General features: G+C 39.7%; 1 protein-coding gene across 4 annotated transcripts in view; it reads right to left on the reverse strand.

Annotated features, from left to right (window-relative positions):
- Nucleotides 1-335: 335 nt before the first annotated feature.
- Nucleotides 336-25,230, reverse strand: part of LOC118534292 (uncharacterized) — a 110,173-nt gene continuing 85,278 nt past the window's right edge. For 3 of the 4 annotated variants that reach the window (XR_013444408.1, XM_078063668.1, XM_078063667.1), the window contains 2 exons: nucleotides 4,195-4,306; nucleotides 336-2,156 (listed from right to left, as the gene is read on the reverse strand). Coding sequence is in view for 3 of the 4 variants with exons in the window: in XM_078063668.1 (XP_077919794.1) it covers nucleotides 2,060-2,156; nucleotides 4,195-4,306 (209 nt within the window). In the remaining variant the exon portion in view is untranslated. The remainder of the gene's footprint in view (nucleotides 2,157-4,194; nucleotides 4,307-25,230) is intronic. The other variant, XM_078063669.1, reaches the window with a different exon arrangement.

Here is a 25,230-nt window from a genome sequence, read left to right on the forward strand (position 1 = left end):
GTCCTGCATTGGGTTCCCTGCTCAGCAGGGAGCCTGCTTCTCCCTCTCCCACTCCCCCTGCTTGTGTTCCCTCCCTTTGTGTCAAATAAATAAAATCTTTAAAAACAAATGTAAACTCAAGTAGAGGAGATGATAAACTAAGGGATAATTTTATAGATTAAATTCCATTTCCTACATTCTCAACCAGAGCCTCAATGAAAACTACCACATGTAAGCCTGTGTTTTAAAAGGTAAGTTTGGGGGTGCCTGGGTGGCTCAGTGGCTTGACTGATACGAATCTGCATATTTAGCACTCATGATAACAACAAAAATAAAGTTAAACCTGAATATCCTGATATGATCAGTAGGGAAATTTATTTTATTAAAATGAAAATGATATTAAGAAATATACTCATAGAAAATGCACATTAGCAACATCTCTATACTTATTCATACACATTTAGACATGTTCAGTGTGATTATTCGCTTTGTAGAAATAAAACATATTGAAATGGTAGAAATAGACATGGCTCAGTCTACATCATGGAGATGCAGACATGAGAAAGAGGAAGAGCATATGTGGTCTGGCAATCTGGAGACCCAAAAAAGAGGGAGGAGACGGGGTGAAGTTTAGAAAGTGTTTGTGTAGGGGATAATGGATGGAATCATATAGGGAACACTCTGGCTCCAGGAGGAAGGGAATGTGTTCAGCCAGAGAACCTGAGTATGTCTCAGAGTTGGTACCAGGCTATTTCTCCTACAGGTGAAGTTATAACCGCTATAAATAAGTCAGGGTATGTTAAAGTAGGTTGTCTCGCTCAGTTCCTGCTGGCCAGCACTGTTTCGTGGTTGGGGGTGGGGGGTAGGGGAGATATGAGTAGGAGTGGAGCTCACTCTCCAGGAAGTTTTCCACATCGCCTTGGGTTGCCAGTCAGCACCACAAACTGTTCTCCCTGCCCCTTACCCACCATCACTGAGGGCTAGGCCCGCCTCGAAAGGGGTGAAATAAATCGGATGGGGATGAACAAGAGTCAAAAATATATTGCTAAAATAAGTCGAAAACAAGTAGCAATCTTCATTGCAGAAACAGGTACCTGAAATATTTATCTGAACTGTTTTATTATAGGCCTTCTCTGCTGAGTAATTAAATATGAAACTTGTAGTTACCATATCATTCAAGATGTACCTTTAGGCTCCAAGAAAAAATACTGCCCAATCAAAAAGCAACAAATTCCAAATACCACAATAAGAATTAACTGTATGCATAAATCCAAATCAAGTTTCTGTGTACCTTGACTAGCAAGGTACATCTAGGTACATCAAGAATCAGACCTTCTTTGAGAATGTGACACGATAATTCCCTCTTTGCTGACTTAATCCCCTTCCTACTTTCTTTTTCTGTTTTTGTTTTCTTTGTTTTATTACATCAGGGACTGTACAGTCATTTTCCATGAAATTTAGAACCAGCTAAATCAGGTAATAGCATTGCAAGATTTATATTTAATCTGGATTATCTTTTTTTTTATGAATTTGATGTGTAACATTATGTAAGTTTAAGGTGTACAGCATGTTACTTTGATACTTTTATTGACATGGAAAAACAAAACACCCAGTGCAAGCCAATTGAGTGTAGGGATGTCCTCAACCAACTTTTTTTTTTTTTAAAGATTTTATTTATTTATTTGAGAGAGAGAGTGAGAGAGAGAGCACAAGAGGGGGTAGGGTTGGAGGGAGAAGCAGACTCCCCGCCGAGCAGGGAGCCCGACGTGGGACTCGATCCCGGGACTCCGGGATCATGACCTGAGCCGAAGGCAGTCGCTTAACCAACTGAGCCACCCAGGCGCCCCCAACTTTTTTTTTGAGGGAGAGAGAGAGAGTGGGCAAGTGTGAGCAGAGGGTAGGGGCAGAGAGAAAGAAGGAGAGAGAATCTTAAGCAGGCTCCACGCCCCATGCAGGACTCAATGTCACGACCCTGAGATCATGACCTGAGCCGAAATCAGGAGTGCAACACTTACCCGAATGAACCACCCAGGTGCCCCTCCAACCAATCTTTTCAGCGCATGCCTGTCAACGCAAGTCCTCACAGAAGCAGAAGCCAAGTCAGGGTTAGGCATGAGGGATAAGCCTGCGGTGGATAAAGAGGGAGGGAGCCTTCAGACTGTATTGCAGAATGACACCTGCAAGAGAAAAGAGAGAAGGAAGGGGTGGGGAGGAAGAGCCTTCATCTACAGCACAGTTTTGAGAAAACGTCAACCAGGCCAATGGCACATCCGTGACTCAAAGTCACTCGCTAAAGGACTCTTGTGTTAAGCCTAGAGCATAGCCCCCACGGTGCTCAGTCTAGACGGAAGGCAGTCCAGGTGAAGCACGATCTCAGCACGAATGCAGGGGAGGAACCAAAGTGGTGGCAGCTGGTGCTGTCCATCAACTATGCTCTCAGCAGCAGCTTCTCTTTCTTTTTATTTTTTTCTTGAAGTATAATTGACATACAATATTATATTAGTTTCAGGTGTATAGCATAGTGATTGACATTTGTATACATTGCAAAATGATCACCACACTAAGTCTAGTTACCATCTGTCACCATACGAAGTTACAAAATGTTTATCTCGTGATGAAAACTTGTAAGATTTTCTTTCTTAGCAACTTCCAAATTGCAATACAGTATTATCGACTCTAGTCATCCTGCTGCACATTACATCCCCATGCCTTATTTATTTTATAACTGGAAGTTTATACCTCTTGATGCCCTTCACCCATTTCACCCACCCTCCCCTCTGGCAAACACCAATCTATTCTCTGGTTCCCTGAGTTCACATCTTTAGATTCCACATGTAAGTGAGATCATGCAGGATTTGTCTTTCTGTGTCTGGCTTATTTCATGTAGTGTGATGTCCCCCAGGTTCATCCATGTCATTGAAAATGTCAGGATTCCCATCTTTTTATGGCTGAATAATAGTTCTCTCTCACTCTTTGTGTGTGTGTGTGTGTGTGTGTGTGTGTGTGTACATCCCATTTTCTTTATCCATTCATCCACTGATGGACCTTTAGTTACTTTCCATATCTTGGGTATTATGAACAATGTTGCAATGACTATGAGAATGCAGATATCTCTTCGAGATACAAATTTCATTTCCTTTCCTTTGGATATATATCCAGAAGTGGAATTGCTGATCATATGATAGTTCTATATTTAGTTTTTTGAGGAACCTCTATACCGTTTTCCATAATGGCTGTACCAATTTACATTCCCACCAACAGAGCACAAGGATTTCCTTTTCTCCAAATCTTAACCAGTGTTTATATCTCGTCTTTTGATAACAGCATCCTAACAGCAATGAGGTGATACCTCATTGTGGTTTTTATTTGCATTCTCCTGATCGTTAGTGATGTTGAGCACCTTTTCCTATACCTGTTGGTCGTTTGTATGTCTTCGGGAAAATGTCTATTCAGTCTTCTGCCCATTTTCTAATCAGATTCTTTGGTTTTTGCTATTGAGTTGTAGGAGTTCCTCATAGATTTTGGATATTAACCCCTTATCAGATAGATGGTTCGCAAATATTTTCTCCCATTCCATAAGTTGCTTTATCATTTTATTGTTTCCTTCACCGTGCAGAAGCCTTTTAGTTGGATGCAGTCCCACTTGTTGATTTTTGCTTTTGTTGCTTGTAATTTGATGTCATATCCAAAAAACCACTGCCAAGACCAATGTCAAGGGGCTTTTTCCCTGTTTTCATCTAGGAGTTTGATGCTTTTATGTCTTCCATTTGAGTCCTTAATCCATTTTGAGTTAATTTTTGTAAGTGGTGTAAGATAAGATGGAGGATGGGGGTCCAGTTTCGTTCTTTGGCATACAAATATCCAATTTCCCCAACACCATTTATTGACGAGACTATCCTCTCTCAATTCTCGGCTCCCTTGTCAAATATGAGTTGACTGTGTATGTGTGGGCTTATTTGTGGGCTCTCAATTCTGTATCATTTGTCTATACCTGAGGCATGGGCCGGCATGACACCTGCAGAGTCCCTTGGCAGATGTTGCTGGTGGCAGGACCAAGGCCAAACAGAAATATAGCCATATCCCCAGAGGGGAGGAGCTGTTTCTGGGTCTGTAGCTAGGACCACAGTTGGCAATTCAAAAACCTGAGCATTGGCCTGCCTTCTCAAAACAGCCCTCTTTGGTCTTGGGCACTGTTAGTGTTTTACAGTCTCCTACCTGGATCCCAAAGCTCCCACAAAGGCACTTTTGTCATTTGGCTGCCAAATGATTGTTGCTGAGCAGGCATCCAGTGGGACCTCCAATTCTGCCATCTTGCTGATGTCACCCCCTGTGAAAATATTATTTGTTAAAAATTTGATTCCCCCTTTTAAAATTATTTTGTGTGTGTTTGCCTTGCTGCCTGATTTAACATCTTTCTATAGTCTACCCAAAGAAATCTCTCCAGGGTATGTTTATAAGACATTCTATCAAAATTAAAACAGGTTAAGCCTCCAACTCTTGATTTCTGCTCAAGTCATGATCTCAGGGTTGTGAGATCAAGCCCTGCATCAGGCTCTGTACTGGGTGTGGAGCCTGCTTAAGATTCTCTCCCTCCCTCACCCCCTGCCCCTCCCCCCCAAAAAAATTTAAAACAAGCATTCTTTATTGGTGAAACCAAGAACATATTCCTTTTCTACAACTTCTAAAACAACTTAAACTTGTATGTACCAGAAAACAGAAACCTCTGCAGACCAGCATCATCTAAAGCAAATCTTAAAAGATGAGAGTAGGGCACCATATGGGTAATGAACCGTGCAGCACTTGCTTCAAGAGGCACCCAGTTTGAAAAGAGCATTGTCAGGCTGACGGAAGCATTTGTCTCAGTAAATACTCTTCTTCATTCCTAAAGCATTCAACCATGAGAAGGTGAGCACAGACAGCAGTCTAAAAGTCTCTAATGAATACTTGCAACACACAAACCAAAAAATTCTTGATCTATCTAACCTTTGTGAAAAATAGCAAGAGAAGAGATGGGGTTAAAAATGAGGAAGAGGCATCTACTTCCAATTGTGATGGGCCAGCTTGTAGCAAAACGAAACTCTCAGCAAGAAAATCTTTAAAAGATGAATAAAATACAGAAAACATCGGGTCCAAAGTATTAGAGAGTTACCAAGTCAGCCAAGACTCAAGGAGCCAAGTTGCTGGAAAGACCAGAAAAGTGAACTCAGCATTCTGGGTCCCCTTCCCTTTAAGCACTTGATGATTCATACACAGGGCAAAAGGAGTTTTAAAAATCCAAAATAGGGGCATCTGGGTGGCTCAGTCGGTTAAGCGGCCAGTTCTTGATTTCGGCTCAGATCATGATCTCAGGGTCATGAGATTGAGCCCCATGTCCGGCTCTGTGCTCAGCCCAGAGTTTGCTTGAGATTCTCTCTCTCCCTCCCCCTGCTCTCTCTCTCTCTTTCTAAATAATTAAATAAAATCTTTCTTAAAAAAATCCAAAATAAAGAGGGAATGTGCCCCAATTTATTTCATGGGGCTGACCCAAATTTCATATTAAAATCTGAAAAGGACATTGCAAGAAAAGTTAATTACAGATTAATATCGATCATGAACATAGTTGTAAAGTTGATTTCAATATTATGCATAAATACGTAAAAAGATAATACATCATAATCTATTTGCATTTATTCCAGGAATGCAACATTGTTCCCACATTAGGAACACTAAGCAGAAAAAAAAAAAGAAAGAAAGAGAAGAAAGAAAAACCAAACAATTCATTCCAGAAGAAGAAGAGGAAAAAAAAAAAATCTCAATAGGTGCCAGAAAAGCACTTGAAAAAATTCATTATAAAAACATTAGCAAAATAGACATAGAAGAATCTGACATTAGTTTGATATTGAGGGATTACAAAATACTTAACGGTAAAATGGTAAACACTTAATGGTAAAATATGGAAGCCTTACTTCCTAAGATCAGGAATACGACAAAGTACTATCTATCGTCACGTCTATCCAACACCGCATTTTAGATCTTTAGCTGTGCACCAATGTAAGTAAAAGAACTACCAAAGCATAAGGAATACAAAAGTAAATATACCTGTGATTAGTCATAGACAACACAGTTATTTATGTGACATATCCAAAAATATTCCACAGAAACACTATTAAAGTGAATCAAGCAAAATTGCTCAATAAAGTCAGGATGAAAAAGTTTCATTGTTATCTACCAAAAAGAAGTAGAAAATTAGTTTTTTAAATGATCCTTATAAAAGCATAAAGAATACTTAGGGATTACCCTCACAGAATATGTATAATACTTTGTCACGGAAAACTAAATACAATATTAAGAGAAAATAGAAAAGATCTAAACAGAAGACAAATGTCCATGATTTGCAAGACACAACATTGTAGAGATAACTCCTTCTAAACTGATATATGCATTCAATACAACCCAAATGAAAAGCCCAGCTGTATTTTTATCGTGTGGAAATTGAAAAACTGCTGTTAAAATGTATATGTATATTTAAAAGGTCACAACCTAAGACAATTTTGAGTTCCAATTAAACAGAATAGAGTTCAAAAGCACAGCTATACAAATATGTCCATGTGCATTTTTACAAAGGGGACACTCAGGGGCACTTCCATGGTTCCTTCGGTTAAGCATCCAACTCTTGATTTCAGCTCAGGTCTTGATCTCGGGGTCATGAGTTCAAGCTCCCCCATGGAGCCCACTTAAAAATAATAATAATAATAATAATAAATAAAAATAAAAGGGGACACTCCAGGGAAGTGCCAAAAAGAATGGTCCTTTCAGTAAAATTTCAACAGGGAAAAAAATCATTCTTGACCCTTCCCCATACAATACACAAAAGCATTCTAGAGGTTGTGAAGATGTAAATAGTAAAGGCAAAATAATAAACTCTTAAAATAACATAAAGGAGAAAATATTAATGAGCTCAGGGCAGCAAAGAAAAGGAGAGAAGACCGTCCCCAAAAATAAATACCACAAATTACTCTTATCTACAATGTTAAAATGTGAGTGTGTGCGTCTAGAAACTATACAGAAAGACAGACAATGCTATAGAAAAAAGGAACATACATTTTAACCACCACCCCCAAAAAAGATATCCAAATGGCAGGTAAACAAACGAATAGGTTAAAACCTCATCAGTCATCAAGAACATACAAATGAAAATTAAAACAATGAGACACCAATGTACATAGACTGGAATGGCTAAAAATAAACAATATGAAAAATACAGACATCACTAAAGTGTCGGCGAGGCTGTGAACACTTGGAAATATCATGCGCTGCCTGGGAGTGTTAATTGGCACAACCACCCTGGAAAACTCTTTGACACTATTAATAAATTAAAACTGGTTTGTGTGTATTGTAGGACTAAACAATGAGTAAATATATAGATATGTGAGTCATGTTTCTCCCAACAGAAGAAGTGAGAAACAATGAACGAGGAAAGCCAAAGAATAACCTTGAATGATAGGACTGGAATTTGAAGTAAGAAAAATATGGTTTCAGTAGATTCTACTAAGGGGCCCACAGCCAGTGACACTCCAGGAGAACTAGATCCCAAGCCTTGCTTTCTAAATGCCATTGCCCTCTCAAAGGAAAACAGGGCTCGCTGGGGCAACCGTGGGGTAGCCACCAGAAGAGCCTGGAACATTTCCAAACAAGCATCATGAATGGATGTTAAATTTAAACTGGGGAAAACTTTGAGGAAAAGAAGGCTATTTACACAGCCTTTGAGTATCTTCCCATAACTTTTAGCAAATTACAAAATAAAGAAAACTCATAATGGTGAAGATAGATAACAACTTAGCCAAGTAATCAAAATTCACGAAAAGAGACAAAACATCAACAGAAAGGGTCATATGGGCTCCCAGACATAATTGCTTCAGAAGGACACATCACTGCATGTATCCAAAATGCATAACCATGATTGACTAATGAGGAAACATCAAAGAAACCCGAAGTGAGGGACATTCTGTAAAATATCTGGCCTGTGTTTTTTCACGAGAGACCAAAGAAGGCTAAGGAACTCTTCCTTTTTTATATATAAATTTTATTTATTTGAGAGAGAGAGCATGCCACCCATGTGAGTGGGGAGAGTGGTAGAGGGGGCACAGAGAGAGGCAGAGGGGGAGGGAGAGTGAAAGGGAGAGGATATCAAGCAGACTCTGCGCTGAGTGCAGAGCCCAACTCAGCGCTCGATCCCACAACCCACAACCCACAACCCAGAGATCATGACCTGAGGGGAAACCAAGAGTCGGACACTTAATTGACTGAGCCACCCAGGTGCCCCAGAACTCTTTCTGATTCAAGGAGACTAGAGACATAAGAACAAGATTCAGTGTGGGTCTGGAACTGGATCCTTAATGTAAAAATACAGTTAAGGAGGATGTTATTGAAGCAACTGATGTACTTGGAATATGACCTATAGAATAAACAACAGTATTATTTGATGTTAAATTCCCTGAATTTGATAACTGTACTGTTGTTATGCAAGTAAATATCCTGTTCATATTATATAACATATAGTTATGTAATATTATTAATAATAATAATATTAATACAGAAGTACTAAGGGGTAAAGGGCCTGGTGCATGCAACATACCTCCAAATGGTTCAAAAAATATAATGTATTGATATACAGACAGATAAATGGTAGGAAGGTAGATGATTGGTTCATAGATAGATAACAGAGAGAAAAAATAGATAAGAAATATCTTTCATTTCGGGGAGCCTGGCTGGCTCAGATGGTTGGGCGTCTGCCTTCGGCTCAGATCATGATCCCGGGGTCCTAGGATTGAGCCCCACATCTGGCTCCCTGCTCTGCGGGAGGCCTGCTTCTCCTTCTCCCTCTACTGTTCCCCCTGCTTGTGCTCTCTCTCGCTCTCTCTGTCAAATAAATAAACAAAATCTTAAAAAAAAGAAAAGAAATATCTTTCATTTCAACTGTTCTTTTCTCTGACAGTTTACTTCTTCCTTTACTTAATTTTAATTATCTTGTTTGTTGTTCTTTCTTCAATTCCTTTTATTAAATTTTCATTCAAATCTATTCTCCCTTGGCACCATTTTAATTTATTAGCCATTTCTGAAGTATCTTTTTTCTGATATATCTAATTTCAACTTCTATCCTGAACTCAGCCAAGTCTGGTGATATTTTTTCCTGGTTTTTCTTCATTTTTATTCTTAGTTTTTGAATATCTGATTTTAGGGGGTTTTCCCTTTAAATTCTCCATATGTTATTTTGGGGTGTTATGTACAGTTTATTCTGTTTTGCTGGTAATTCTTCTCCACTGAAATGTGTTGATTCCCAATTTCTGTGTTCTTCTCTCATTGGTTTTGAATGAAGCTGGTCTCATTTTCCCTTTGGAGAGGCATTTCATGTGAAAAGTTCCTATAGAAGTCCCTCCACTGTCAGTGGAATGAGTTACACTTTCTTTAATGATTGATACGTTTTTAGAGGTCATGATATGCTTTCGACCTTGGGTAAATTCCCTCCCCCCCCCCGTACCCATACATCCCACTTAACTTGCAGTACACCGTGAGGAAGTCAAGATACCATTCTTAACCATGGTAATTTTTTAAATACGTATTAAAGAAACTGACAGGAAAAGAATGTAAAATAAAATATAGACCTTAAAATACTAGAAAATACAAAATAGAAGGCAAGCTATTTCATATAGCACTTATACCATGTGTCATTCCTTTATTTTTATTGTATCATAGTCTCAAGTGAATTCCTGAGGCTAAGCACACAGTGCATTCATTTTTCTAAGTAATTACATGTCTTCATATTGTCTCTATTCTATAAGACATTTTGCTTATTTGATTAAAGAACTGAAGGTTGAAAATCATTTCTTCAGAACTGTAACAGCACTGCTCAGTCGTTCTGTACCATCTTATTTCTGTGGTTGAGATTTGTGATACCATTGTAATTCCCTCCCCTCCTTGAAGTGATCATTTTTTTCCCTCCCTAGAAACTTTTGTGTGAGTTTCTATTTAATCCACCAAATGCTTAAAAGTGAAGGTTTTTTTTCTCTTCATATTGTTGGGAACTTGCTGCACATATACAATCTGAAGACCTAGGTCTTTTTGCGAGTCTTAGGGAGGACATTGCACACTTGCTTTGGTAACTTCTCTTCCTCTCTTCCCCATTTCCTAGAACAACCATCACTTGTGCATTGGAATTCCTACAATAAACCAATGTGATCACATTCTAAGAGAAAAGAAGCGGACGTTATTCTCACAACATATTTAGAAATGGTCTACAGTAGACTCAAAAGAGCAAAAATAATTATAAAAGTAGTAGAGGTTAAATGTTATGTGAGAGGACTTCAGAGAGTGACAGGGCTTAACATGCCAAACTTCAAAAATATAGTAAAACTGAAGATCCAGCTGAAGGGAAGCTGGTATTGAGAATAGTCACCTCTTGGAGCACCTGGGTGGCTCAGTTGGCTAAACGTCTGACTCCGGCTCAGGTTATGATCCTGGGTCCTGGGATCGGGTCCTGGGATCAAGCCCTGTGTCAGGCTTCCTGCTCAGCAGGGGGTCTGCTTCTCCCTCAGCCCCTCCCCCTGCTCCTGTGTGTTCTCTCTCTATCCCTCTCTAATAAATAAATAAAATCCTGAAAAAAAGAGAGAGAGAGAGAGAATAGTCACCTCTCTGATCAAGTGAAATTTGTTTCCAGTTTTTATGAGGCAAAAGATGTTTTAAAAAACCCCAACTCTCTGAGGTACCCAAATGCAAAGATACAATAGATGCCATTTTTAATCTCCAATCCTCCCTGTTTTCAACGTATGTTTAAAAATAACTGGAGGTTTGTAACATTAATCAATTAACGTGATTCACAACCTATGATAATTCACATTTCCACTGTGTAGTCACTTGGACGAATCAAAATGTCCTTTATTAGTTGGGCTCCCATTTACATAATTTTTCCTTCCCATGGGATGTTGGCAGTGTGAACAATTATCACAAGAATAAAAGAATACTTATTCTCTTACCAGAAATCAAAGGCTGCTTAAATTTCAAAAGGCTTTAATTTACATGAAGAAGTCAATCTTATAAACAATCTTCATGTGAAAATATCTCAATTTAGTAAGAAGCCAAGCACAGAGTCTGGAACCTGGCACAGTACCTGACAAAGGGTGCCCAGGCAATGTAAAGAATTAATGTGTTAAGAAAGAAACTTCACTTCCCTGCTCAAAACTCTCTAATGGCTTCTCATCTCACTGCAAATAAAACCAAGGTCCTTACAATGGCCTACAACCTTCTACATGATCTGGCCCTCTCCCTCTGTCTCATTTCTCAGTATGACCTCTTCATTTGTGTAATCCGCGGTACTCATACTGACCTCCCTGTTGTTTCTAGAATATTCCAGGTGCACTGAGGATGTTGCCTTTGTTCTTCCCTATACCCTGGATTTTCTTCACCCAGACACCTGCACAGTTTTTTCCTCTCTTCTATTAAGTCTCAGTGAAAACTTCCTTCACTGACCTCTCTGTATTTTCAACCTTCTCTGCACACATCCTTCCCTGCTTTATTTTTCTCTTTTGCCCTTATCGTCATTTAATGCATTATAATTTTCTTTTTTCAACCTGTTTATTATTAGTATCCCATCGACAGATCACGCTTGGGTACTGATAGAAACTGATAGAATATGAACTCCAAGAAAGCAATAATTTTAGCCTGTGTTCTTCCCAGGACAGTGCTCAACACATAATTGCTAAATGAGTGAAAGAATTAATAAGCAAAAGAATAAATGAATGAATGACAACTCATAAGCTGAGGCTGGAGAGTTAGAGAGAGGCCAGATGATCCAGGGCTCATAAGTCAGTTTATGAGATTTCGATCTCGTCCTAAACACAATGGCAGGTCATCAAAGGTTTTGAGTTGGCAACGATATGCTCTAATTTACATTATAAGTTTGTCATTTATAGCAAGAGTGATAACTGGAGGAAGCAGAGAGGAGGCAGTAATCCAAGGTTATTGTGGTGGCTCCAGGCAGGACGGTGGTTGTGAAGCTAGAACAAGATGGGATATTGTCACACTGGTGTGGTGCCAAGGGTGCCATCAGGAGAGATTGCTGGAGGGATGAGAAAGTTGTCACAGATGGTCCCTGAAGATAGAAGGGGTATAGACTAAAGAAGCCTCATTGCATTTAATGACATGGAAGTCCCTGCTAACCTCAGCAGGGAGGGAGAAGCAGGGCTACTCACAGAAGACAGGGTCTCGGGAAACCAGCCTGACAATCCATGGGAAATCAGTAGTGTGGATAACTTGGCTTTGAGAAGAGATGGCAATGGTTTTCAAGTCAAAGATATATTGATCTCACGTGGAAGGTGGGGGAAACAGCAGGCATACCGAACCCTAGTCCCTTCCTATGCCATCTTACAAACAACCCTCAGTCCAATTCCACTCTTACTTCTCGGCAAAATGCCCTTGAGAAACAGGAAGTAGGTTAACCTTCCCTAAGTAACTCATTCTACTGTTTAACCCCAGCTTTACAAACTAATGCCCTTAAATCCTAGGTAAATCCTCCATACCGCAGGCTATTTTAGGACCATAATCTCTTCTCACTGCATGATCAAACCAACTATCTCTTCAAATACAGTCAACTTTTGTTCTGCCTTTTCAATACATTGAACATAAAAGTTGAAATAAGAGTCTGAAAGGGTAATTGTATGTGGTTATATTTCTTTGTCACTAATTTCAAAAGTCCACATAAACCATAATTCGCTGTCTTTGCAAATGTTATCTTGTATTACTTATAATCTTTTTTTTTCTTTTTCTTTTTTATAAAGGGAGGGAAGGGGTGGGGGGAGGGCAGAGGGAGAAGGAGAATCTTTTTTTTTTTTTTTTTTTTTTAAAAACTCTTGCTATTACGACGTGGATGGAACTGGAGGGTATTATGCTGAGCGAAATAAGTCAAACAGAGAAAGACATGTATCATATGACCTCACTGATATGAGGAATTCTTAATCTCAGGAAACAAACTGAGGGTTGCTGGAGTGGGGGGTGGGGTGGGAGGGATGGGGTGACTGGGTGATGGACACTGGGGAGGGTATGTGTTCTGGTAAGCGCTGTGAATTGTGCAAGACTGTTGAATCTCAGATCTGTACCTCTGAAACAAATAATGCAATATATGTTAAGAAAAAAAAAAAAGAAGATAGGAGGAGGGGAAGAATGCAGGGGGGAAATCGGAGGGGGAGACGAACCATGAGAGACGATGGACTCTGAAAAACAAACTGAGGGTTCTAGAGGGGAGGGGGTTGGGAGGATGGGTTAGCCTGGTGATGGGTATTGAGGAGGGCACGTTCTGCATGGAGCACTGGGTGTTATGCACAAACAATGAATCATGGAACACTATATCTAAAACTAATGATGTAATGTATGGGGATTAACATAACAATAAAAAATTTAAATAAAAATAAATAAATAAATAAAAACTCTTGCTATTGATTGTATAATGTTTTATTATTTTTTTTAAGTTTTTTTTTTTTTTTTAAGATTTTATTTATTTGACAGAGAAAGCACAAGCAGAGGGAGAGAGAGAGAGGGAGAAGCACGCTCCCTGCTGAGCAAGGAGCCCGATGCGGGACTCGATCCCAGGGCCCTGGGACCATGACCCGGGCCGAAGGCAGCCGCTTAACCGACTGAGCCACCCAGGCGTCCCGGGAGAAGGAGAATCTTAAGCAGGCTCCACACCCAGCACAGAGCCCGACACGGGGCTCGATCTCACACCCCTGAGATCATGACCTGAGCCGAAATCAAGAGTCAGACGTTTAACCCACTGAGCCACCCAGGTGCCCCATTGCTTACAATCTCTTAATTGTTGTGTTGTTCAAATATTCTGAATCTGCCTACTTACCTCATTTGAAAGTTAGTCCAGTTACACTTTCTTATAACCTCCAATCATCTCCTTGAGTTTTGACGTTACTTAAGTTACAGTTTTTCAGAGAGTGAAGGAAGAAAGTCTACAATAAGCTATGACAGAAGTGCTCTGACGTCACTGACAAGTATACGCTTGTATTTTACTTTCCTCACCCATATTTTATTTTATTTTTTTTTAAAGATTTTTTTTATTTATTTGACAGAGAGAGCACAAGCAGAGGGAGAGAGAGGGAGAAGCAGGTTCCCCGCTGAGCAAGGAGCCCAATGTGGGACTCGATCCCAGGACCCTGGGATCATGACCTGGGCCGAAGGCAGCCGCTTAACCGACTGAGCCACCCAGGCGTCCCCTTCACCCATATTTTAAACTGTATTTGCAACTTCCAAACTTTGCCATGTTAGGAAGCTCCATACAAATGAATTTGCTTCCCAATTAGAAGGCTCAGTCGTGTAAAAGGAAGTATATTTTCAATACCTACAATACTTAAACTGTTAGAATCAAATAAGAATAATACGTGTCCTCTATCCTATTCAATCCTGTGCCTGCCAGAGACTAGGTACTTTGTAAATATGTGCTGAATGCCTAAGTGAGTGAATGAGAACATTTCACATTTTGGCAGAATGCGTGATGGTCTAAATATTCTGATGTTGGGGGCACCTGAGTGGGTCAGTTAAGCGTCTGCCTTCTGCTCGGATCATGATCCCGGGGTCCTGGGATCCAGCCCCACATTGGGCTCCCTGCTCAGCGGGGAGGTTGCTGCTCTCTCTCCCAGCCCCCGCTCTTGCTCTATCTCTCACTCTCTCTCTCAAATAAATAAAATCTTAAAAAATAAATAAATAAATAATAAATAAACATTCTGATATTGAAGGGGAAAGGAAATTACTACGTGCATTTAGAGGTGTGTAATGTGTTCGTGTCATTGCTATCCTATAGAAATTTCTAAGATGATAGCAGTGTTCTACATTGTGTTGTTCAGTATGGTTTCCATCAGCCACGTGCAGCTACTGAGCATTTGAAATGCGGTTTGTACATCTAAGGAGCTGAACTTCTTTTTTTTAATTTTAACTAACTTAAATTTAAATAGCCATATACAGCTACAATAGAAGACAGGGCAGGGGCGCCTGGGTGGCTCAGTCGGTTAAACATCTGACCCTTGGTTTTGGCTCAGGTCATGATATTGAGGTCATGAGATCAGCCTTTTGTGGGGCTGAGCACAGAGTCTGCTTATCCCTCTGCTCCCCCCCCCACCAAATAAATAAATAAAATATTTTTGAGTAAAATATTTTTATTTATTTGAGAGAGAGAGAGACAGCACAAAGCAGGGGGAGTGGCAGCAGAGAGGGAGAAGCAGACTCCCGGCTGAGCAGGGAGCCTGATGTGGGACTCGATCCCAGGACCCTGGGATCATGACCTGAGCCAAAGGCAGACTCTTAACGACTGAGCCACCAAGGTGTCCCAGTAAATAAAATCTTGAAAAAAAAGAAGAAGATGATGATGATGATGAAGAAGAAGACAGTGAAGCTTTAAATGAATCTATACATGTTTGGTCCAGAAAAAGTATTCCTGTCCTTTTAAAAACTAAAAGAATTTCCTGATATGCCCCATACCATGTTAAAAAGAAACTAATTCAAATATCAGTTTTGGATGTTTATACCAGTTTTAAACATCAGTGTCAAAGAGTCAGGTTAGCTGGAGAAACACAGCCTGTGATGGTACCTACTCCACACTCCTCCGCCTCAGTGGTTCTAATCTGCTTCAGGATTTACCGTATTCACAAAATGTTTCCGCCATCCCTGGAGCTGAGTTTTTTCAGGCTCCATGCAGCCATCTCTGAGGGTGCCTGATACAGAGCAGGCATGTTAGTATGCAGTGACTGCTTACACAGCAAGGTGTACGTGGTGCTTTTTTCATTGAGGTACAAGTCGGTCTATGCAGCACAAGGGTCGAATATCACACATGCATAGACAGAAACATAATTAGGGTTACCACATATGCAGGTTTAACCCAGGCGACAGAAATTTAAACTTGCAGTCCTAATGTCCCTGTCTGGGTTGTTAGCCTCTTTGATTCTCAAATGTATCACTGTTCAGAGTCTACCAAATCCCTACTCTTCATCAACAATCCTGAGCTGTATTTGTTTGGATTGCTACATTTTGGAATAATCAATGCATTATGATGATGATGATGATGATGATGATGATGATGATTAAATTCTCCTTCTTGGTCTGATCATTGCAAATGTATGTTAAAGGTATTTAATTAACTACAGTATATTCTTATCAAGTAAAAAATAATCATAATATTGAAATATAAAAGCCACTTGGTTTCCATAAAAAATTAAAGATCTTGGCTTAAGTCATAATTAAAAAGGAATTATGTACAAAATTAAGACAGAATGATGAAATTAAACCCTCGCTGCTGCCCCCCATGTATTACAAGGAACACTCCTTGTGAGTATTGTGTGAGCGAGTTGAGAACCCACTTCAAAACCAGGAAGGTGTGCTCATACTCGAGGATGTCCCCACTTCTGGCCACGCCCACATTACCATGAATCAGAACCAAATTAGAATTCCTGTGTTAAACATTGTTTAAGCTAATTTGAAATGTAATTGCATAATCACATCAATATAGTCATAGAAATGTGGTTTTTACAGACAAGGTATAATCATTTTCTAATTACCAATTAAGAACTCTCCACGGTTTATTAGAAAATAAAAGCCTAGAATAGCTTGGTAAATTACAGTAAGCAAATTAACCCAGTTACCCTCTGGAGCTCCTCAGGTGACAGAAATACAAATAATTCACTGTGAAACCCTAGCTCTAATTTGTATCCTGAAACCAAAATTCATGCCCGCACGCTCTACACCTTCTCCTCTTCACTACCAGTTTCTGTAATCCAAGTTCCAGGGGAGAATGATATTGATTCCAGAGACTCTGAGCAGTTGCTTTGTTGTAAGTGCCAGTGAAAGACCAGTCTTTGCAAATACAAATGACTCGAACGTGGTCCATTTGTACAATGAGGTTTAAAGTAGTTTCAGAGCTCCTGAGCGACCAGTCTAAGTAGGTGCCTATATTAATATAGTACGTGGGCATAGGATGAGCAGTCAGAACACCTGGGTTCCAGCCCGGCTCTCATTCTGACCACTGAACCCCAGGGTCCTTATGTATAAAATCAGAATTAGCCCCACAACTACCAGGTTAGAAGGACAAACGAATGAAATAAAGTAGGCAGAAGTGCTCTCTGAGTCTCACTATGCACATGAAGTTAAATATTTTCAGGTATTCTTGGAGTCAAATTATCTTTTTTTTTTTTAAGATTTTATTTATTTATTTGACAGAGAGAGAGACAACGAGAGAGGGAACACAAGCAGGGGGAGTGGGAGAGGGAGAAGCAGGCTTCCTGCTGAGCAGGGAGCCCGATGCGGAGCTCGATCCCAGGACCCTGGGACCATGACCTGAGCCGAAGGCAGACGCTTAACGACTGAGCCACCCAGGCGCCCCGGAGTCGAATTATCTTATAGTGAAAAAAGTCCTTTCTCTAGGAATCAGAATGCTCAGCAGACTGATAAGCATCCATAGAGAGCATGGTGGGCCTGTGTCCTTAGGCCTGAAAAGCTTGGTAAGAGAACTTTCTCTGCCTTCAGAGTTTCCAACCCAAGCCTCTTAACCTGCTACCTCTAAGAGTTTCAAAATCTGCCCTAAAAAATATTGCTGGAAAGACCAGCTCTGTGTTTTCTCCCAAATTGGGTCTTTATTCCCTATGCACCTCAAGATTGCAGGACATTTCACTCTACCTCTGAAAATATTTTAACCAAGATCCCTAGCTTCCATTACATATCAAAACCAGCTCAAAATTTCCACGAAAAAAAAAAAAGAAAAAGGAAAAGAAAAATCCCTGCTGTTGTATTGTGATATTGGCCCTGCGTGACCATGAAAAGCTTTGCTGGTTACTCTTTTCCCCAGGATAGCATCTCTGTCTCTGCAAGCTCTCAGGTCACACTCAGAATCAGGAAATACTTCTCTCACAAATTTAAGGGGGAGAAAAGGCAGAGATCACTACCTCACCTCTGGTATGCTCTCTCCTCCCATAAATTGTGGTTCAACTAACCTCCTGTGCCTCCACAGCTCTCTGATATCTTCAAGATATTTTTTATTAGGATTTGCAGGGGGAGGGGGCCATAGGCATACTTGTCTGCGGTGTCCCATTACATCACTCCTGGGAGTGCAAGTCATGTCAACCTCTTTGAATTCTGGTCTAATATATTTTGCCCATATTCTTTAAGTACGTTTAAAATGAAACCTTGTTTTTATTTAAACTTGGGAGTCCAATTTTCTAATAAATGGCCTATTTGACCTTGAATCCTAACTCGTGTTCTTGCAGAAAATTTTATTATTTCAATATACTATCTACTCCAGAGAAATTGGTACTAGAAGTGTTTGGCTTTGTTCTTATCCCACAGAGAATGGCCACTCGTGGGATCACCTAAAAAGTTCCTTTTGACATTGCCTTAGAGAAGATATTAATCATAGAATTCTCTTAAGATCATATGATATCTATTCCATAGAAATGAAAATAAAATTGAACATGTTATTTACGCATTATTAAATATTGTGTGGTAATTCCCTCCATGTATCTAATAAATAATCATAGAATTCTCTTAAGATCATATGATATCTATTCCATAGAAATGAAAATAAAATTGAACATGCTATTTACGCATTATTAAATATTGTGTGGTAATTCCCTCCATGTATCTAATAAATAATCATAGAATTCTCTTAAGATCATATGATATCTATTCCATAGAAATGAAAATAAAATTGAACATGCTATTTACGCATTATTAAATATTGTGTGGTAATTCCCTCCATGTATCTAATAAATAATCATAGAATTCTCTTAAGATCATATGATATCTATTCCATAGAAATGAAAATAAAATTGAACATGTTATTTACGCATTATTAAATATTGTGTGGTAATTCCCTCCATGTATCTAATAAAGAAATATAAGTACAGAGAGGTAAAGTAAATTGCCAAAGAGTATAGCATTACCTGATGGAAACATTAAAAAATAAAATTAGCCCAGATTTCAAGGATTGTCCTTCTTAGAGTTCTGGCTCCTACCTCTATTTGACTTAATAAATGCCTCCCCCCCGCCCCCCCGCCATATTCATGGTTCAATCCTTCTACTGTGGATAAGTGATGTGTTATGGTCCAGGCCCTTCAAACAGTTAATTCCAAAGCCCCAAGTACGATCAGCAAAAGGAAGCAGTAAGAGAAAAGTGCAGGCTTTAACTCTGTAACAAGTCTGTCTGTTCCTCAGTAAGATCCGTAAACAGCAAGAACACTATTCAAGTTGCTAAAGTATTTGCCACCGATTGAGAACAATTAAAAATTTACTAATTCATAAAGAGTGACTTATAAAAAGAATCCCTCGTCTTTCATGTCGGGAGTATATTTGAAGAATCCACAAGTGAATCACTGTCAGATGCCCCATGGGCAGGTGCACAAAAGGAACCTCCAGCAGTTCAAGGGCACCGCCTGAACAGCCTCGAGTGCTGTGCTCAGTACAGCTATTTATTTAATGAGATCAAATAAATTTCGGGTCATGATAAAAAAAAATAATACTCTTCACTTTGTATTATCTAGGAAATTGCTTGTGGAAATTGCACAGAAGGAAACCAGATAACACAGGTTTTAATCCCAGCTTTGTCAACAGCTAACTGTGTGAATGTTAGCAAGTCTGGATTTTTTTTTTTTAAAGTCTGTATTTACTTATCAGTAAAGGAGGAATAATGTACACATTCCTTATTTACCGTATGACATGCAAATGAGCGCAAATCTGAAGCAATTTTTGAACTACATATCGCTACACACAAAGAACATGTTAACATAAGAGAAGTTAGTTATTTTCGTAGAACTGTAGATTTGTCCAAAACAAAGCCACTTTTTAAAAATTTTTTTCAAATAACATATAATGTATTATTTGTTTCAGGGGTACAGGTCTGTGATTCATCAGTCTTATATAATACCCAGTGCTCATTAAAATACATACCCTCCCCAATGCCCAACACCCAGTTACCCCATCCCCCCACCTCCCTTCCCTTCAGAAACCCTCAGTTTGTTTCCTGAGATTAAGAGTTTCTTATGGTTTGTCTCCCTCTCAAGTTTTGTCTTGTTTCATTTTTTTCCCCTCTTCCCCTATGATCCTCTGCCTTGTTTCTTAAATTCCACATATCAGTGAGATCATATGATAATTGTCTTACCCTGATTGACTTATTTCACTTAGCATAATACCCTCTGGCTCCATCCCTGTCGTTGCAAATGGCAAGATTTCATTTTTTGATGGCTGCATAATATTCCATTGTATATATATACTACATCTTCTTTATCTGTTCATCTGTCGATGGACATGTGGCTCTTTCCATAGTTTGGCTACTGTGGACATTGCTGCTATAAACATTGGGGTGCACGTGCCCCTTCGGATCACTACATTTGTATCTTTGGGGTAAATGCCTAGTAGTGTAATGGCTGGGTCATATGGTAGCTCTATTTTCAACTTTTTGAGGAACCTCCATACTGTTTTCCAGAGTGGCTGCACCAGCTTGCATTCCCACCAACAGTGTAGGAGGGTTCCCCTTTCTTCGCATCCTCGTCAACATGTGTCATTTCCTGACTTGTTAATTTTAGCCATTCTGACTGGTGTGAGGTGGTATCTCATTGTGGTTTTGATTTGTATTTCCCTGATGCCGAGTGATGTTGAGCACTTTTCCATGTGTCTGTTGACCAAACAAAGCCACTTTTATTTGTGCTGATTTTTCCTCATCTACTACAAATATATGAGTAGAAATAAAATCCAATGGAAGACAAACAGATCTTCTTTAATGGGGTTGGTCACTCCTGCCAGTTCCTCTTTTCCTAGTGGAGTAGGGAGAGTTCCTTTGACCAACACCTGGATTGAGATATTTCACTAATGGCAAAATAACTCATTCTCAGGTAACACTAAATCAACTGTGTATAAATACGTTCACATCGAGAGTGATATGGCCGCTTTATGGTGTCATCAATTCTACCTAAAGTACTTAGAGAAACGCACATTAGTCTTTGTCGGAATAACAACAGCAACAACAAACAGATGGCAATATTGAGAAGGTAAGAGAGGTGAGGTCTATAGCAGCTAAAAATAGGGGCCGTTTCAGTGCAAGCTTGTAAAAAAGTAAAGTAGAACAACAAAGGTACAGCCTTGGAAAAAAAACATGGCATCAGTAACAGACCAGGGGTTTAGGTGACGACCAGTGTGGTTTTACTTCTAGGTTCTGCTAACAACTGGCATGAATTACTTTAGGGCAGAGTTCAAATCATAAAAACCTAGTGCATTTTTCACTCTAAGAGGATTACTGAAGTTTTACTGAAAACCTAGCCTGTTCATATCACGTTAGCTATTATGTCTTTAGAGTGTCAGGCCCAGAAATGAAGTAAAACAGTTTCTACATAAAAATTAGTTTGATATTATGCAAGAAGATAAAAAGTAAATTCATGTGGCTTTACACTGATTTATGTACTGAGTCAGGCTTTGCAACTATATCTTATTCCTCTACTGTAAGCCTTAGAAACTGGAACTGGCCATCTGGCTTTGCTTTGGGAGCGGTGTGTGCAACTTTCTACTGGAAGAACTTAGCTGCTGGTTTTCATCTTTCCAACAGGGCCTTCACTGCCCTGGGAGTGTGTGAAGATGCCAGGCTGAGCCATGACATGGAGAAGTTACCCAGGAGTGGAGTCCCAAACATGCAGTGGGCTTTGTATGAGTGAAAAATAAATCCTTGCTCTTTTAGGCCATTGGAATTTGGGGATTGCCTAGCATTTGACTGGATCTCAAGGGGTCACTGCTAAAAACCTTAAAATATAAATCTTAGCATAGCATTGGCTTAAAGAAGAAGCAGTAAGGGAAATCATATTACAAGCTGGGAAGATGGCAGGCCATGTGATGAAGCAACACAGTATCTGCTAAACAGTCATGTCCAATAACCTTTGAGAGCGTCCATGTGCCTAATCATATGGTAGCTGTATGGGAAGTAATTAGACAACAGAATGTTAATAGCATGAGTTGCTTATTATTGGATACATATGACAAAGCGTTTCAAGAGAGATTAGCTGAAAAAAGAATTTCCACTTGTAAGCAGGAATAAAAAGGATTAGAGAGAGTCCAAAAATCCTAGGATTTGCAAAAGTCAGAACAGACAACAGCACCCCATCCCCAGCTGGTGAAAGATTACAGGTTTTGTCCTCATTCCTCTCTAAATGCATCTTCTCCCACACTGATGTAACAGCCACGTTTCGCGTGGTCAATCATTCCCTCAAAATACTTCCTTCATTTGGCTTCCAGGTCATGCCACTTTCTGTGTCTCCTTCTTTCTCACTGATCACTCATCTAAATTTCCTTTATGGTTCTTCCCCATCTCCCTGGCCTCTGAACACCGTAGGGCCACTAGGCTTTGCCCAAGGCGATCTTCTCTATCTGTATGGATGCTCTCTCCTTGGGCTCTCAGGCTTTCCAATACTCCATGTATATTGACAATTCCCAACTTCTGCCCCAAATTCTAGCTGTCTACTTGACATTTCTGCTAGGATTGCAAAGAGCTGTCTCAGACTTTCTGCATCCAAAATTGAATGCATATCCCCCCAAAACAAACACCTGATCTTCCAAACCTGATGTTCCAATAGGCTTCTCATTTTAGTAAATGGAAATCCCATCCCTCTAGTTTCAGTGCTATAAACTTGCCCCGAGCAACCCTGCAACAATAGACAGCAGCCCGTTTGGTCTTTGATTTCTTTGTAAACTCAATATGGAAGCTAGAATCAATACCTCCTAAAAATACCTAATTTTCGTTCCAGGACTAAAGAATAAGGTATCTATTTTTATACGACAGCACTGGCTTCAGAATTCGATACAAAAATAGACATTTGCACCCTTACACAAATATCACTCTTTGGATCACCTTAAATATGTCACAGGGCCTGCATTTGGCCGAACAAATCAGCTACTAATGACCCTGCTCTTTCTACCGTGTGTTCTCCTGACACCAGGAATACTATTCTTCCTACTATTTTAAGATTCCCTGCACTCATATTTTAAGATGTTTTTGAAAATTCCCCCGTACTAGTTTTAAGATTAGATTTCTATTTCAGACTTCACATTGCAGTTTAAGGAAAACTAAATCCTCTTACAAATCATGTGTCAAGAGCCCGAATGCTATCATGGCTGAATGTACCTAACGTAGAAAGGTAAGTGAGTATACACTCCTAGAACCTAGTAACACAGCTAACAGCATCCCGGATGATACGCTCTGATAGGTACTTAACATTACTTAGAAGATCTCAATCTGAAATCTGATCTCTTTTGCTAATGGACTCCCTCACAATAAAATAGGAAACAGAATTTGGGACTAAAGGAGACATTTTAGTCACTCCTTCTCTTGCTATTCATAATAGATTTTCTTCCATGTTCCCAGCTCAGTATATGTTTTAGTTTAATGTACTTGGGTATCAGTAAGTCCAAACTCAAGTCCATTTTTCATCAGCTAGGACACTACCTGCAGATGCCCAGGCTTCATTTAGAGCTAGCCACCCAAGCAGACCAAGCCAGAGTCTATCCGGTTATGTCAGCCATCCTGCGTATAAATCCCCCTTTACACACTGTTTGCCATGAACACTGCTGTGCTGGAATCAGTGACCTAGAAATGCACATCCATTGCAAGCAAGTTGACATAAACAAACCTCACTTGCACCCTGTAGTTGTGGTGGTATGTGCCCAATATACTCAGTGCCTCAAAAGAAAATGCAATGTGAATATCCATTTGTCCCAGTTCTGGGCTCCATTAGGGTAATTATAAATCAGTGCCCCTAGTGTGAATGGAATACATGATGCTCAGAATAATGCTCATTTTGGGGAACCATTATATTCATTTGTAACCACCCCATCCACATAAAGGAAACATCCTTCCTTTCATTAGTCTGGGAAAATGACCCATCAAACTCTCTCTCAGTTGAACTAGTGGAAACATTTTACTCTAATACACTGTCTTGGTGTTGCCACCTTTAAAGCTGGAACATTTTCCTGTTATGTGCACTCATGCACTGCTGACATCCACATCCTCGTGTATCCCTTTGTCATATCAGGGTCATGGCAGCTAACCTTTTAAACAGTCTATATAGAGCTACAGCAAGCTCGCAGAAGCAAACCAATGCAGCTGGTACACAAGAATTGAGAAGTTCATTTTCTATGAGCCAGTGAAATCCATTTGGTGCTTTATTTCCTTTTCCCTCAATCATTTATTTTACACATCAAACACAAACTAGGTTGTTGCATTTCTCTGGCCACTAGAAGGAAGTTAACATATGTTGCTACGTTATTCCCTGCCTGCCACCCAATCTCTAGTGATTGATCCCGGGGAGAATTCATTCTGGGAATTTTACTAGATGTCCTGGGAAGAATCATCACCCATCACCTTTCTCCATGGGTTTGCCTTTTTGGTTTTACAGGCAAGCTAATCCCTAAAGGAAAACTCTTTCAGTAATGAGTGGGCTTTTTCCATGGACCCAGTAGTATGCTACAGCATGCTAAAGACATTAAACCATTGACTTTTTAATTATGATTTAATCTTACACATATGGAAATATTGCCCAGATTAATTCTAGTTTCTTAAAGATATTCCATCATTTTATTCCCATATTGTCTTCTTCAGTGCAGAGCATTGATTAGGGAGGGGTTACATAAATATTGAAAAAATGAAGGCATGAATGAGTAAATGAGCAAATTGTGTGTCACTGGTGACTTCTAGGATGTTCTGTTCATGTTTCCTTCAGGAATACTCTGCTTTACTCACTGGTTGTGTGTGAGTGTGACTGTGTACATATACACATATGTATGTAAATGATTTCATATTTTTACCTCCTACTATAGTTCGGTTCTAATCTGTAAGACTGCCTGCATCTTGTCATGAATGACAGCTTGCCATCCTCCTCATCCTCATCCTTGGTTCAAGCTGACCCTTTCTACTGTCTCTGCTCAGCTTCTTCACAATTTCCAACAGCAGAGGACACCACAGCCTGGACAACTGGAGATTCAAGCAAAGTATGACATGAGCTGAGTTGATAAGGGGGATGAGAACGTTGATAAGAGGGAAAGACGGCTGTAAAATTGCTTGTGATATGTTGCCATCACTATACTAATACTTTTCCACTGTATAGCCTTTTTGTCCCCAAATTATTTTTGTAGATATCAATTATTAAAGCTCACAGTGCTCTGAGTCATATCACGTGATTTAGTTTGTGCTATCTCCACGATTGTCAT

Source organism: Halichoerus grypus, chromosome 15 (genome assembly GCF_964656455.1).
Source record: "Halichoerus grypus chromosome 15, mHalGry1.hap1.1, whole genome shotgun sequence".
Taxonomy (NCBI): Eukaryota; Metazoa; Chordata; class Mammalia; order Carnivora; family Phocidae; genus Halichoerus; species Halichoerus grypus.